Raw genomic sequence first — 13,508 nt, forward strand, 5'->3', positions numbered from 1 at the left:
TTATTATTAATGGATACTTCAATTTTTCATAGTTTAAAGTTTTTCTGATGATCTTGTCACAGTTTGAATGTGTGCATTTTACTTGTAACAGAGAACTTTTAAAGAGGAATGTTTGTCCCACTAAATTGACTGTATTTCATACAGAACATTACACATGGAGCATGTAGCGCTTCTCTCCTAAAACCAGTGCTGTAGCTCAAATTTCCTGATAAAACCAGCAGGTGCTTTGAAGTCTCACAAACACAACGTCAAGGTTAAACCTAAAAGCTGAAATGTGATTCTGTCAAATGTGTCTTTGTTCAGCTGGATTTAAAGCTAATCACTGATGTGATTCACATGAGTTATGTAAGAAAGCACTCCTTGCATGTGGTTCGCTAAGTTTTGCTGTTGCTTTCCAGAGAACATTCCCTGCCCGCAAGGCAGTCAGGTTCACCTGACCAGCCTACGATGCTATTGGCTGTCAGAGATGGCAGTGTCATGGTTTGAAGCACGGGCTTCATGCAGAACGACCCTGGGAGGGGACTTAGCAGCTGCTGACAGCCTAGAACTTCAAAGTTTCTTTCTTCATGCCTTTCCACTGTGAGTCTGACAAACAATATACACAGTCGTTCATATCATATTCTCCTGAGAACTTTCTGTTTTTTTGTGATTTGTGTGTCTACTGCAGAGGACAAATGATGACCCTGGTTCTCAGGAGGAGATGCTTCTTCAGCCTGTTTTTAATCTTTAACACAGAATGTGTAACATTTTGTATTTTAGGACAACCACTGTGTGGGTATGGCTGCAGGACTCTGACCAGGAAGGGGTTGTTCAGTCACAAAGTCCAATATGGCGGGACAAAGATGATGATAGTCCAGGGGAGTGCACTCAGATGGCACTGGGAACACTGGGAAGGTGGAGGAAGGCCCAGTGTGCAGGACAATACCATTTCATCTGTGAAATGGAAGTAAATGGTGAGATTTTTGTTTCATTAAAGGACACCAGAAACACGCATGAATGTGAAAGCAGGAAGGAGAACTGAATGCAGGCAGTATGGTAGTTTTCAGGTGGCAGGCAAGCTGGCAAACAAACAAAAGCAGAGGGCAAGCAAAGCTCAAGCTCTGGAAACAGAAAAACACAGCTCGACTGAACATGCTGATAATTTGGCAAAGCCTAATTTAAACACCGACCAAGCATGCATTATGACCACTGACAGGTGAAGTGAATAACACTAATTATTCTCGTCATCATGACATTGTTAGTGGGTGGGATATATTAGGGACTAATGTGTTCATCGCTTACCTGGGGAACTCCTGGCACCAGGATGCAATATGGGTTGAAGGCAAGCTGACGAAGGCAGTGTGAAGCTTTTGGTAACGTTCTGTTGGAAATCCTTGTGGATCCATGTGGATGTTATTTTGACACATAACACCTACCTAAGCATTATTGCCAGCCATACACAGCATTTCATGGAAATAGTATTTCTTGACTGGTCTAAGGAGCTTGGAAAGAAAAGCAGGAATGGTTTGAGTACGACAGCAAGATTGAGGTGTTGACTCGGCCTCCAAGTTCTCCAAATCTCAGTGTAATTGTGCATCTGTGGGATACCATGCAGGCCCCCCAGCTCTCAACTTACAGGACTTGAAGGATCTGTTGTTAGTTAGTGTCCATGCCTCAATGGGTCAGGTCAAATATATAAAAAATGTCATTTGAAATAGACTGAGGTGATTTTGTTTTATTCATCTTCCTGTAGCGCCTTTACCATCGATAGACAGTTACCTCATTGGATTGGCTCTCATGACCGGCATATATGCGGAAACCCACGTGCAGCTTCTTCCCAGTGTTCCAGACATTGGACGGCACACAGCAGAGGTAAAGTATTGTGCTTAATCACTGACTCCTGACTCAAGGACTCATAGGATATTATAAGATGAACGGCTGCTATGTGATTCCAAACTAGGGAAAGGAGAGGATGAAACACTCACAACTTTTGTATATAAGTAGGCTCCCATGTCTCCCACAGATGCAGCTTTTCCCAGGCTTGTGGTTCAGTCATGCAGGTCAGTTGCTATCAGTGGAACTGGTGGTCCAGCCCAGTCCTGTGTCCTCTCTGGCTCGTGTCCAGATACTTCGGCCCTACTGCAACCCTAACTACCACTTGGTACCTCCAGGTACTGAAACAGCTGTGACTAAAGCCTAATTTTTCATAGCACCTACTTGGCTCAGATCCACTCAACTCAGTTTGGGATATTTTTCAGTACAATTTAGTACTACCTCAATGTTGGTGGGATAGTTATAGGAAGGCAGAGTGTGCAGTGTGTGTCATTTGTACGCAACACAAACACAACACAAACTGGAGGACACTGAGGTGATGTATACCTGCTGGTCACTTTATGGCCTTTTGTAAGACTAAAAGAAGAGAGTCAGAAAATGATGCAGGCTCTTGGGTTATTCAGTGACATCACTCTCAGTGATGGCACGCAGTCTATCGACATCACATTTTCTGCTTGACTCAGCTTGATGGGAACCCAGGCTGACTAGGTACAACTACTAACCAAGTTACCACCTGATAGAAAACGCTAAAAACCGAGTCAAGTTGAGTCGAGCTGAGTAGGTGCTAATGGGAAGGAGGTGTAGGATGTATTTGTCTGATACTGTAGGTGATAATCTGCTTTTTTATTTGTCAGGCTGCAGCTCTCTCCTTAATCCATTCAGCTGCTGCTCAGCAGTACCGCTGTGTAACACTACAGGGGGCTGCAGCACAGGGCAGCACTGGTGCCATCTACTGGAGGCATGCGTGCTCACCACCAGTCCATGCAGCACCTACGACTCTGCCATCAGAAATCGGGGCTTTGCCTTACCCCCAAGATACTCCGACTTACCACCGTTCTATCACGTGGTGGCAGACCTGCCTCTGAAAATAAACCCCACCTTCGAGCTAAACACCATAAGGGTTTGTTGATTATCTTGCAACCTTTTTGGAAAATGCACCTTTTAAAACGTATGCCACAATAATTCTTTACACATTATCATGTTCGTTTTTTCAATAGCTGTCCCTCTTAGAGCGAGCCATCGTGGTTTACCCTGATGATATTGTGGCTATACAGCACACTCTTGACTCTGGAACATTTCTACATTGCCTAAACAGTGAAGCCTCTCGAAACTCTCCCTGGAGCCAAAGTTACCTGTCCTTCAGGGGGATGGAGTGGGGAGGCTGGTTGGAAGGAGTTACTTTACTGCCCCAAGGAAGCAAGTGGGTGGATGGAGTTGTGTGTAATCTAAGGATGCTTTATGTGGACACCCTTCACAGAGCTACGGAGCATGAAGACATCTTTGACTATACTCCGACAGAGACAGCCACTGTCAGTGGTATTAGGCCCCTTACTACAGGCCCTAATCCCAGTCTTAGGTCTAAATTCCAACTTGAGGTCATTCACCCACTCCCAGATGATAAGAACCAGATTCATGTCCAAATCAATGCCCCAACTGTCATTATTCTCAAGGCCCTGTTTGGAGAAAAAGCCAGCAGCTCATGGTCAGCCCCGGTGCTCCAGACTGGAGTTCCGTTTCTTCCATCCTGTCCTGAAAATATGTTTCAGTCTTTACTTGGCTGTAGGAAGCAATCCCAGGATGCCTGGTTTTCATCTGTGACTCTGGTCTTATCATCACCTGGAATTCAAATCCTGAACATCAGTGTGATGGATGTGCAAAGTTTTCAGAGTTTGAGCGTGAAGGTTTGTGGCTACGAGCCTGTGACGGGGCTTAGTGTTGAGCCACATGGATGCCTGAGGATGCTTGTAGATACATCGCAGGTGAGACCACCAAAAAGGAAACAGTGACAAAGATGCTAAGTTTTTTTTTTAACAATATATTTTAACGAAATAGTTTGTGTGAGTCTCAAAATAGCAGTTTATGTTAATTGTTATGCCAGTTTGAATGCAACCAAAAGAAATTAATAACAACTAGATGAATTGTTATCCAAGTTCTGGAGGACACATATGGTCCCCAGACAATAGTTCATAATCATCCATCCATCCATCATTTTAACCATCTATCCACATAAGGGTTGCATGTGTGTGTGATGGCCAACACAGGAAAAAGCTAATATACTACATAACTCCAGCCACTGGCAATTTTAGATTTATTTATTTTTCTTACTACAGAGAAATCAAATTGGCAACTTAAAAACTTTTCCAGAGGTTTGTTTTTTTTTTGTCAGATTTTTTTTTGGTTTTGTTTGTTTTTAGCAAAAAATGTTAAATTTGCAAGTATAACTTCAAGAATTCATAGCAGGAATACCTAAAGAACCTTTACACGTAACATAAAGTTGATAAGTATAGTATGTTTCTTATCTACATTAATTTACAATTCCAGTGGATCATTGGTGTAATATTTCATCAAGTCCAAGATATTTCAGCTCACAATGCATAGGACCAAAGATTCCTATTTGAATCCATCAGCTGCTGAAAGCTCTCTGCACTGGTCACATTGCTTTGTTCATCACCACAGTGTTTCAGGCTGACACATCACTGACTGACTTGATTCCCTTGCTTAATCTTAACCTGGGGTTTCTTGGTGTGCCTGTGAGTGTGCTTCTGTACCTGGAGTACAGTGTGTCAGTGCATCTTCTTTATACCTTGCATATCAGTTGTATTTCAGTAGCTGTATGGAAAGCTCCATCAAATATTTGTGGTTGACTGGACCACTTGTGGTTGAGCCGTCTTAAGTGCTTAAATTGGAGGCCATTGACTATTTTGTATTACATTTAGTTAGTGTTTTAGTAAGAGTTGCAATCACAGTTAAACATGGATATGAAAGTAATGTTAGTTACCTTAGTTTAATGTAATGACATTTTTTATGTTTTATTTTGTAGTCATTTACAGCCACAGTGGAGAGCGGCTCTTCAGTAAAATTCTCATGGGTGATTGACGACCTGAAAGAGTTTGCCTATGAAGGGAGATCTTACAGTGTAATGTTCAAGAAACCTGCTGAGTATAAGCTGCTGGTAAAAAAAAAAAGAAGTGCACTATGCTCAGATATTAGTTGTTATAAATTATTTGGCAAATATAACAAATAGAAATTTCATGATTACAGTTACCGTAATAGAAAAAAGGATTGAAAAAGCAGTTTTAGTAATCAGTGAACTATCTGTAGGTGACAGCATCCAACCCCGTGAGCTCACAGAGCCAGCAAATCCTCCTGACTGCAGATGAAATCACGCTGCTAGCTGACCCAGAGTTCCTGTCAGTCAGTGAGGTTGTGGCTGTGGATGTTACTCACCTCTACACTGTGAGGGTCAGAGTTGATATCTCCCTTCCAGTTACCTTTAGGTAAGGACTTCTGTAGCCATCTCGCCCAAGACTTTTATTGAAATTTTTATTGACAAGAAAGTCTCACACTGAAAATGCACTCATAAAGCTCTTTTTGTATGCTTTTCATGCAACTTGTCACTTAGATGGGATTTTGGGGATGGCAGTAGCAGTGTCATCCACACGCAGCCTGCTCCATGTCAGGCCATGGAAGCACATGTGGCAAGAAGAGAGAAGCAAATGTATATCCAGGACTCGGTAAACTACAGCTATCAGATCCCAGGTAAACACACACAGAAGACTTAAATTATTGACACTGCTGATTATTGTAATATTTTTCACTATTTTAACTTTACATCCCATGTCTTTAATGTTTTGGTTCACTGCCACTTTTAATCAGACCTTCCTATTTCTTAACAAAAAAGCTGATTTTAGCAACTAACTCCAGTAAACCCACTGTATTCTACCTACCAAGCATCAACACTGTTAGAAAGTCTGGAGGACATATTAGAGCATTTGGGAGTGCTGCACATTTTGGTTAAAACCAAACCAGATTCTAAATACTAATGTTCCTATATGTCTGCTTGATGTGTAATGAGGCAAATGATTGCAAACTCCTTCAGCATATTGACTTTATGTGTTCGCAGTAGAGCAGTGTTATGTTTACAATTAGTTTCTCCAACAAACGCTGGCCAAAAAGGTAATTAATATGAGTTTAATGGTGCTTTAAACAGCCAGTTAAGCAAACATTAAATTAACTTTTAGTTAATTTAATTTAACTTTTACATTTTCTCTTTGTTGCCTTTTTGGCAGAGACCCCAGAATCATATGTAGATATTTTAAACCATTTGTTTCTCTTTTAATGGAGATTCATATTTTTTTTAACCACTTTAGAAAGGATAATATTTTTGAAATTTTCTCAAATCTATAGTAGGAAGTACCACAAATGACACTGTGGTTGACTGCTATGCACTTATAGTATTTAGTACAATAAAGCAAAATTCATTTTCTGTGTTTAATCCAGAGGACTACACACTTCACGTTCAAGTCTCCAATCAATATGACAACACTGAAACATCCATGAAGATAAATGTCCGCCCTCTGTTAATCAGCCTCTTCATTTCCCCTTCCACTTTGGTGCCTGTTGTCAACCAGACTTTCGACCTGGAAGCTTCCACCGAACCCTCCGCTTTTGTTGTCTTCTACACATGGGACTTTGGAGATGGTTCTAAAGCTGTCCAAAGCATCCACGCTAGAACTGGCCGTAGGTTTGGATCTGCAGGAGTATACAACATCACAGTACTGGCTAATAACACAGTTTCATCCATTAGTGCCTGGCACGTGGTGGTAGTTATGGAGAAAATCTCTGGATTAACTGTCTCCAGCAGCAGATCAAGTGAAGTTGGCTCTGCTACAGATTTCAAAGCTGAGGTTTCTACTGGTACTGACCTCCTCTGGGATTTTGACTTTGGTGATGGGTCCCAGCAGGAGAATCTTACAGATGGTTCCATCTCACACATCTATAAGTTTCCAGGGAACTATACAGTAAAAGTGACTGTCTATAATTCTGTCAGCAAAGCTTTTCAGTCTATCGTTGTTGAGGTCTATGCTTTGACTATTAGAGGTGTTCTCCCGACAGAATGCATCATGAGTGGAAAAGACACGCAGTTTACAGCTCTGGTGAATGGAAACATATCCAGTCTGACTTTTCATTGGCTGTTTAAAGACTCAAATGTAACTGTAGTGATAGGACAGTCCACAGCCATGCATATATTTCCAAGCCATGGTATTTTTCATGTTAACCTGACTGTGTTTAGTTCTTTCGCACGTACCTCATTTAATAAGAGTGTCTGTGTTCAAAGTTCGATAACGAATGTTGTGATGCAACGCTCAAAGAATGTGGTGGCAGTTGGCGAACAAATATGCTTTGGTGTGTTAGTGTCCCCTGAACAGATGATGGGTTACCAGTTCAAATGGTTTAGTAACTCCTATGATCTTGCTGCTGTAACTGAAAACTCTGAGAGGTGTTTTGTCTTTGGAGATGAAGGTGTTGAAGAGGTGTCAGTAACAGCAAGTAACAAAGTCAGCAGCAAAACAGCCAAAGTTAACATTACCGTTCAAAAACCAGTGAGCGGACTTTCTATTAGGCACAATAGCCAAAGTGATGCACTGATTGTCAATACAGTAGCATCATTTTGGATTGCCAGTTGTGCTGGCACCAATGTGTCAGTGCTGTGGAACTTTGGAGATGGGTCACCAGCGGAGCAGAAACATAACGTCTCACATGTCTTTACTTTGTTGGGTCAGTTCACAGTCACTGCAACAGCATTTAACGCTGTTAGCCGGGACTCTACAACCCTCACAGTGAACGTATTACTCCCTGTTTCAGATCTTTCACTTCACACCAGCCACCCTTATTCTGTGGTAGGAGAGGAAACTGTCATCACAGCAGTTAGCAGTGCTGGAATTAGCAGTGCCAGCTACTTTTGGACAGTAGAAGGCATATCTTTAACCAGTCAGGGAACTCATGAGTTTAGATTTGCTTTCCCGAGACCAGGAGTGTATCGAGTAAGCGCTATAGCACAGAATCTATTGAGTAAAAGAGAGGCAGATATTTTAATTGAGGCATTTGAAAGAATAGAGGGACTTCAGATTGAATGTCAAAGCCTGATAAATGAGAAATATATACCAACTCATGAGGAAGTGTTGTTTACTACTTCAGTCACCAAAGGCTCCAACATTACTTTCCATTGGCTTGCCAGACAGAGTGAAACAACCCAACAAATTGCAGGTGAAGGAGAACTTTTTCATTTGTTACCTGGAACACCTGGTAATCTTTCAGTTCAGCTTAGAGCCTCCAATGTGTTGGGTGAGGTTACCAAGAGTGTTTCTTTAGTAGTAGTTGAACGTGTAAAAAATGCAGTCATAACAGTACAGTCAAACTTTGTGGCATGGAAGAAAGTAGTGAATATCTCTGTTTTTGTGGATACCGGATCAGACTTACAATATCTTTGGCATATGAATGCTAACCTTTTACCCCTTCAGACACAGGAACCTTTTCTGCTTTACACTTTTCCAAGTCTGGGTTCTTATCTTGTCACAGTTGTAGTTTGGAACGCTGTTAGCCAGAGTAACAACACCAAACCGTTTTTGGTTCAGGAAGAAGTCCAAGATGTAGACTTTCAAATTGACAACAAGACACATCCATTTTATGTCAATGCAAGTGCTACTCTTTCCTTTCATGGGTTTATTCACAAGGGTAATGATCTGCATTGGGACTGGAAAGCTAGAACTGCTAAACAGAACATTTTCACCTCAACCAGTCAAACATTTATCTACAGATTTCCACATGCAGGCACCTACCAGGTGTATCTGAATGTTTCCAATGAGATAAGTTGGCAGATGGTTTCACACAATGTCAGAGTCCAGGATGCAGTCAAAGGTCTTGTGCTGGGCAATAGCAAGTCCTCCTTCTGTAGTAACAAACAAGTAACATTTATTCCAACAATCTCCAAAGGAAGCAATGTAAGCTTTCTTATAACTTTCCAAAACAAACACTGGACTCTAAGTCATGATATTTTTGAGGGCCAATACACCACATCAAGTCTTCCAGTCGGGAGACACATAGTTACAGTTCAAGCTTTCAACCAGGTCAGTAGTGCAGAGGCGTCCTCTAGCATTCTAATCACTGAGCAAGTTCAAGGTTTGCAACTTGTAAACTGTTGTTCTACTACTCTAGAAGCTCAGAAAGGAACCCAATTCAAAGCAGAGGTTCAAAGTGGATTTCCAGTCAACTACACCTGGATGTTTCACTTGGAAAGGTCAAGGCCCACTTGGCTCATGGGAAAAGAAGTCATCTTTACTCCTTTGGATAGTGGTTCATTGTTTGTTAGTGTGTCAGCCAGCAATGGACAATGCTCTCAGACAGTAAACCTGACTGCTACAGTCGAGTGGCCTGTTAGGAAAGTAAAGCTCGTCTGTCATTCAAAGAAAATATTTGTTGAACATCCTGTCCGATTTTCTGCAACGGTGGGCAAAGGAAGCAATATTAAATATGTGTGGGACTTTGGAGAGTCCAAGGAATTATTAGTGACAGAGTCAAGTGCTATTAACCACACTTATTATAACACCGGCAAATACAAAGTTATGGTCACAGTTTTCAACAGTGTCAGCAATGTGTCCTCACAGCTACACATAGAGGTGGAGGATCTTCAATGTTCCAGCCCACAGGCCTCCCTGGTCCAAAGCCAGTCTACTATATTTAGGTCTAGAACAAGTTTCTTTGAAGCAAGTATGAATATTAATTGCTCTTCTTACAAGACTCTCTATCTGTGGGAGGTATTCACCGAGTCAGACTGTGCCTATGGCAACACTGATATTTCCGGAAACAAAGTCATTCTCCAAAATCTGGAGGATGCAACACCCTTTCTCTCAATCCCAAAGCATGTGCTTAATGTAGGGAGCTACTGCCTGGTATTCACACTTTCATTCCAGGAAACTCCCATCCTCCTCAAACTGAAGACTAACATCACAGTGGTCCACTCACCATTAGTAGCTCTCATCAAGGGAGGCTCCCACAGATGGTGGTCCAGCTTAAACAACCTTGTCCTTGATGGGTCTGACTCTTATGACCCTGATATTGAGCCAGGAGTAGAAGATGCCCTTCAGTATCACTGGAGCTGCATGGCAGTGGTAGGCAGCTTTGTATGTTTAAGATTTCTATTGTATTGCATTCATTCTGTGTCTAACTATGGATGATCTGATATCCTCATGTTGGTGTTGTTCCCAGACCATCATGAAAATGTTGTTCCAGGTTCAACATTGCAAGTGACCAATCACATTGTTGTGACGTTATTCTTTTGCGCGCCAAGCCATTCGTGCATTTATGAAATTCCAATGTTGCAAGGACAATATCAATTCTGCTTACTGTTTATTAAAGGGTTACGGTTAGGGTTAGGGTTAGGGTCCGTTGATCGGCGGACAGAGGTGGTTTCTCGCAGCTTAAGCACAGTTTTTTGTTTTACGCCGGTTTTTCCCGAAGTCGCAAAAGTATGACGTCACAACAATCTGATTGGTCACTTGCAATGTTGATCCTGGAACAACATTTAGTATGATGATCTGGGAACAACACCAACACGAGGATATCAGATCGTGCGTCTAACTATAACAACAATTTGCAGAACTCCAAAGAGTCCTCTTTTGTAAAGCAGCCCATCGGGTGGACCAGCAGTAGGATGACTATACAAAGCAATCATCTACACCCTGGCACAATCTACATTTTCACCCTTACTGTGCACAAGGAAGGAAGGAAACCTTCCTCTGTTAACCAAACGGTATGGAGTTATGTTGAATATTGCTTGCAATCAGATGATTTTGGAGATATAAGCAGGTATGGATGAACTTGTCACTGAGGGAAGAAGCTACTGGGCTGAATGACCATCAAACCTTGTCTTATGTCTTATTTCTTTCAGGTAACTGTCAGTGACGCTCACTTGCTTCCTGTGACTATAGAATGTGTATCCTGTTCTGTTCGCTCATCTGCTAACCACATCAGTTACAACACCCCCGTTATCCTTTCTGGACGTTGTGGACAATGTGATGACCAGGCACAGGTAACTATTGTCAAATTAAATGCAAAAGAAATATTGTGTGAGGTTGTATTTAATTATTTCTTTAGTAGATAAATTAAAGTAATGACTGGCTGATTATTTTTAAATTGGGAAATATATAAATATGCCTATATATTTTGTTATTACTGTGAGTCATGAACGTGTCTTCTACAGTACAAATGGAGAGCTCATGACCAAAGTGGTCTGTCCCTTGTCCTTGATGAGGTCACCACTAAAGGGAAATATTCTCGCTTGGTGGTGCGATCAGGCATCCTTCAGCCAGGACAGAGTTATTACTTTGCCCTAGATGTAGCCCAGCCTCACAGTGGGGAACGGGGCAGTGCCGTCTTGATGATACAAACAAACAATCCACCACACGGCGGCCTATGTGATCTGAGTCCAGAGTCAGACATACAACTACTGGAGACAAAGGTCACCTACAACTGTTCAGGTATCACTAAGTTATAAAACGACAGGGCTACACAATCTAATTTGCATTGATGTTTTCATCTGACAGGTTAAAAGTGTAAATGTTTTTTTTTTTCACACTTTTCAACCCAGCTGACAAATTTAATGAAACAAGTTAAAATCACACAGCTGGAGTTTAATGTACGTTGTTGTTTATGGTTGTGTCTAACATCTGCTCTCTCTGGGATAGGATGGCAAGATGATGAAAGCAGAGTCTCTCAGTTGATCTATACCTTCCAGGTGGCATTATGTCAGCTCATTAGCACTGTGTGCCCTGTGCTCACACTCTATAGGTAAATGGCCTCAGCTTGCAGTTATTAATAGACATCCAAGTACATGCAGGCTTAGTTATTCCTTTAAAATTAAGCCTTTCATAACACAAAGTTATAGTTTGGATTGTCTGAATTTTTCTCCCAAGGGGGACACAGTCAACGTTCAGCACGCTGGTCCCAGTGGGAAGTCCTGGACAAAGAGAAACCGTGTCAGTTATCAGAGTCATTCTGCTTGTAGAGAACCATTCTGGGGCAAAGTCTGTGGCTTTGAACAGGTGAGAAGTCGTGTTAGTTAAAATCTAAGAGAATTCTTTATGAATAATACATCTCAGGCCCAGTGTCTGTAAAGTTTAATGCACTGAACTGATGTGGCCCTGCATTTCTGCATTCCCAAGAACACTAACAGTGGAAAATCCTGCAGTCAATGAAGCTGCCAGTCAGTGGCTCAGAAACAAGAGCCAGACTGAACTGTGGGCTTTGGTCCAACATGGTAACCCTCAAGAAATCATCCCGTATTGCATTGCCCTCACCAGCAAGCTCAATCAGGTAGTGTATGTAAAATGTTCATATTCCAGTGCATGTGTCATGGTCTGTGGATTTTGGTATTAGAGATTTTTTCTTGAGCTTTTTTTTTTTTGAGTTTTAGTTTAGATTATAAGATTAAAATTCTATTAGTCCCGTCAGTGTTTCCTTCTGTGTTTTCCCTCTGTCAAGTTAATTCATGTTTCAGTGATTATTCATTTCCTTTTCTTCTTTGGCAATCATGTGACTGGTGTTTTGAGCTCTCCTGGGTGAATGGTCTTACATCGTGTCTTGATGCCGTCTTGTACCCAACATCCCGATTGCCCTGCCACTCATTATGTATTTCGATGTTCTTGAAAATTAAATCTCTGTATTCCTGTGTCCTATTGGTTCCCTTTTGGAAAACGATTTTACTTGGATTACCTCTTATTGATTTCCTTTTCTGGCCTGTAGCTACTAGTTTTGTAATAAAACTTGACTATTATTTGTTACTTTGAATCCTGAGTCTGCACTTCACTCCTTTCACCAGATGGACTTTGAGTGGACTGCCGAGGAACTCATGGATAGGAGGGAGATCCGAGAAAATGTAACAGAAGCTCTCGCCTCTCTCCCTGTGTCCACCTTACTAGATGTTGATCAGATCAGTGCGACACTGTCACAGTCTGTGGTAAGGAACCCACAGACAATGCCCAGACAAAAACTGTGAGCTTGAGGGGAAGAAGCAACAGTTTGACATTTTGGAAAAATTTACTTGGCTTTCTGGTAGAGAATTGAAGGAAAAGGTCAGCACCACTCCCCCACTGCAAGCTTAATTTAGCTCACAGACGTGAAATGGAGCAACTTTGGGCTTCGGTATCTTGCTGTGGGGGGTTCATGACAAAAGTAGTAATACTACAATGCAAAAAATAAATAAATTACGTACCTACTTATTATGCAGAAATTCAGCCTTTTACATTATATTACTGGATCATAATTATAGATTTAGTAACAAGAGCATGACTTTTATGTTTTATGTACTATGTGAAGTGTAAATATCAACACTGATTCCTCAGAGGCATCCGATGGAAGACAAAACACTGCTCAGTAGACCATTTAACACTTTATTACTTCTAGAAGGGAGATGCGTCCTGCATGACACGTTGCCGTGGATCTCAAAATGGTGGTGTGCCCCTGACAGTTTTATTACAGAAGCTCTCTCATTCTAGTCTAAACAATAGCGTCTCAGTAACTTTCCACTAGAGATGGTCCCCTCTTATCTACATTTCCCCAGGCAAGCGTGAGTGAGAGTCTGCAGCTTTCTACTCTCCAAGGACACATGGTCTAATGCCTTTATTTTTCAGGGCTGTGTC

The 13,508-nt window shown here is 41.6% G+C and overlaps 1 protein-coding gene across 1 annotated transcript in view; it reads left to right on the forward strand.

Moving 5' to 3' along the window:
- Positions 1-486: 486 nt before the first annotated feature.
- Positions 487-13,508, forward strand: part of pkd1b (polycystic kidney disease 1b) — a 33,100-nt gene continuing 20,078 nt past the window's right edge. The window contains exons 1-17 of the mRNA XM_085283802.1: positions 487-579; positions 760-953; positions 1,733-1,851; positions 2,003-2,150; positions 2,667-2,932; positions 3,030-3,791; positions 4,853-4,984; positions 5,134-5,309; positions 5,435-5,571; positions 6,313-9,980; positions 10,469-10,621; positions 10,760-10,900; positions 11,072-11,348; positions 11,556-11,658; positions 11,784-11,912; positions 12,033-12,183; positions 12,689-12,826. Coding sequence (XP_085139928.1) covers positions 872-953; positions 1,733-1,851; positions 2,003-2,150; positions 2,667-2,932; positions 3,030-3,791; positions 4,853-4,984; positions 5,134-5,309; positions 5,435-5,571; positions 6,313-9,980; positions 10,469-10,621; positions 10,760-10,900; positions 11,072-11,348; positions 11,556-11,658; positions 11,784-11,912; positions 12,033-12,183; positions 12,689-12,826 — 6,582 coding nt within the window. The 5' untranslated portion in view covers positions 487-579; positions 760-871. The remainder of the gene's footprint in view (positions 580-759; positions 954-1,732; positions 1,852-2,002; positions 2,151-2,666; positions 2,933-3,029; positions 3,792-4,852; positions 4,985-5,133; positions 5,310-5,434; positions 5,572-6,312; positions 9,981-10,468; positions 10,622-10,759; positions 10,901-11,071; positions 11,349-11,555; positions 11,659-11,783; positions 11,913-12,032; positions 12,184-12,688; positions 12,827-13,508) is intronic.

The sequence above is a fragment of the Mchenga conophoros genome, linkage group LG8 (assembly GCF_057382185.1).
Source record: "Mchenga conophoros isolate Kocher_MC1m ecotype Shallow Benthic linkage group LG8, M_conophoros_male_GT1.1, whole genome shotgun sequence".
Lineage (NCBI taxonomy): Eukaryota > Metazoa > Chordata > Actinopteri > Cichliformes > Cichlidae > Mchenga > Mchenga conophoros.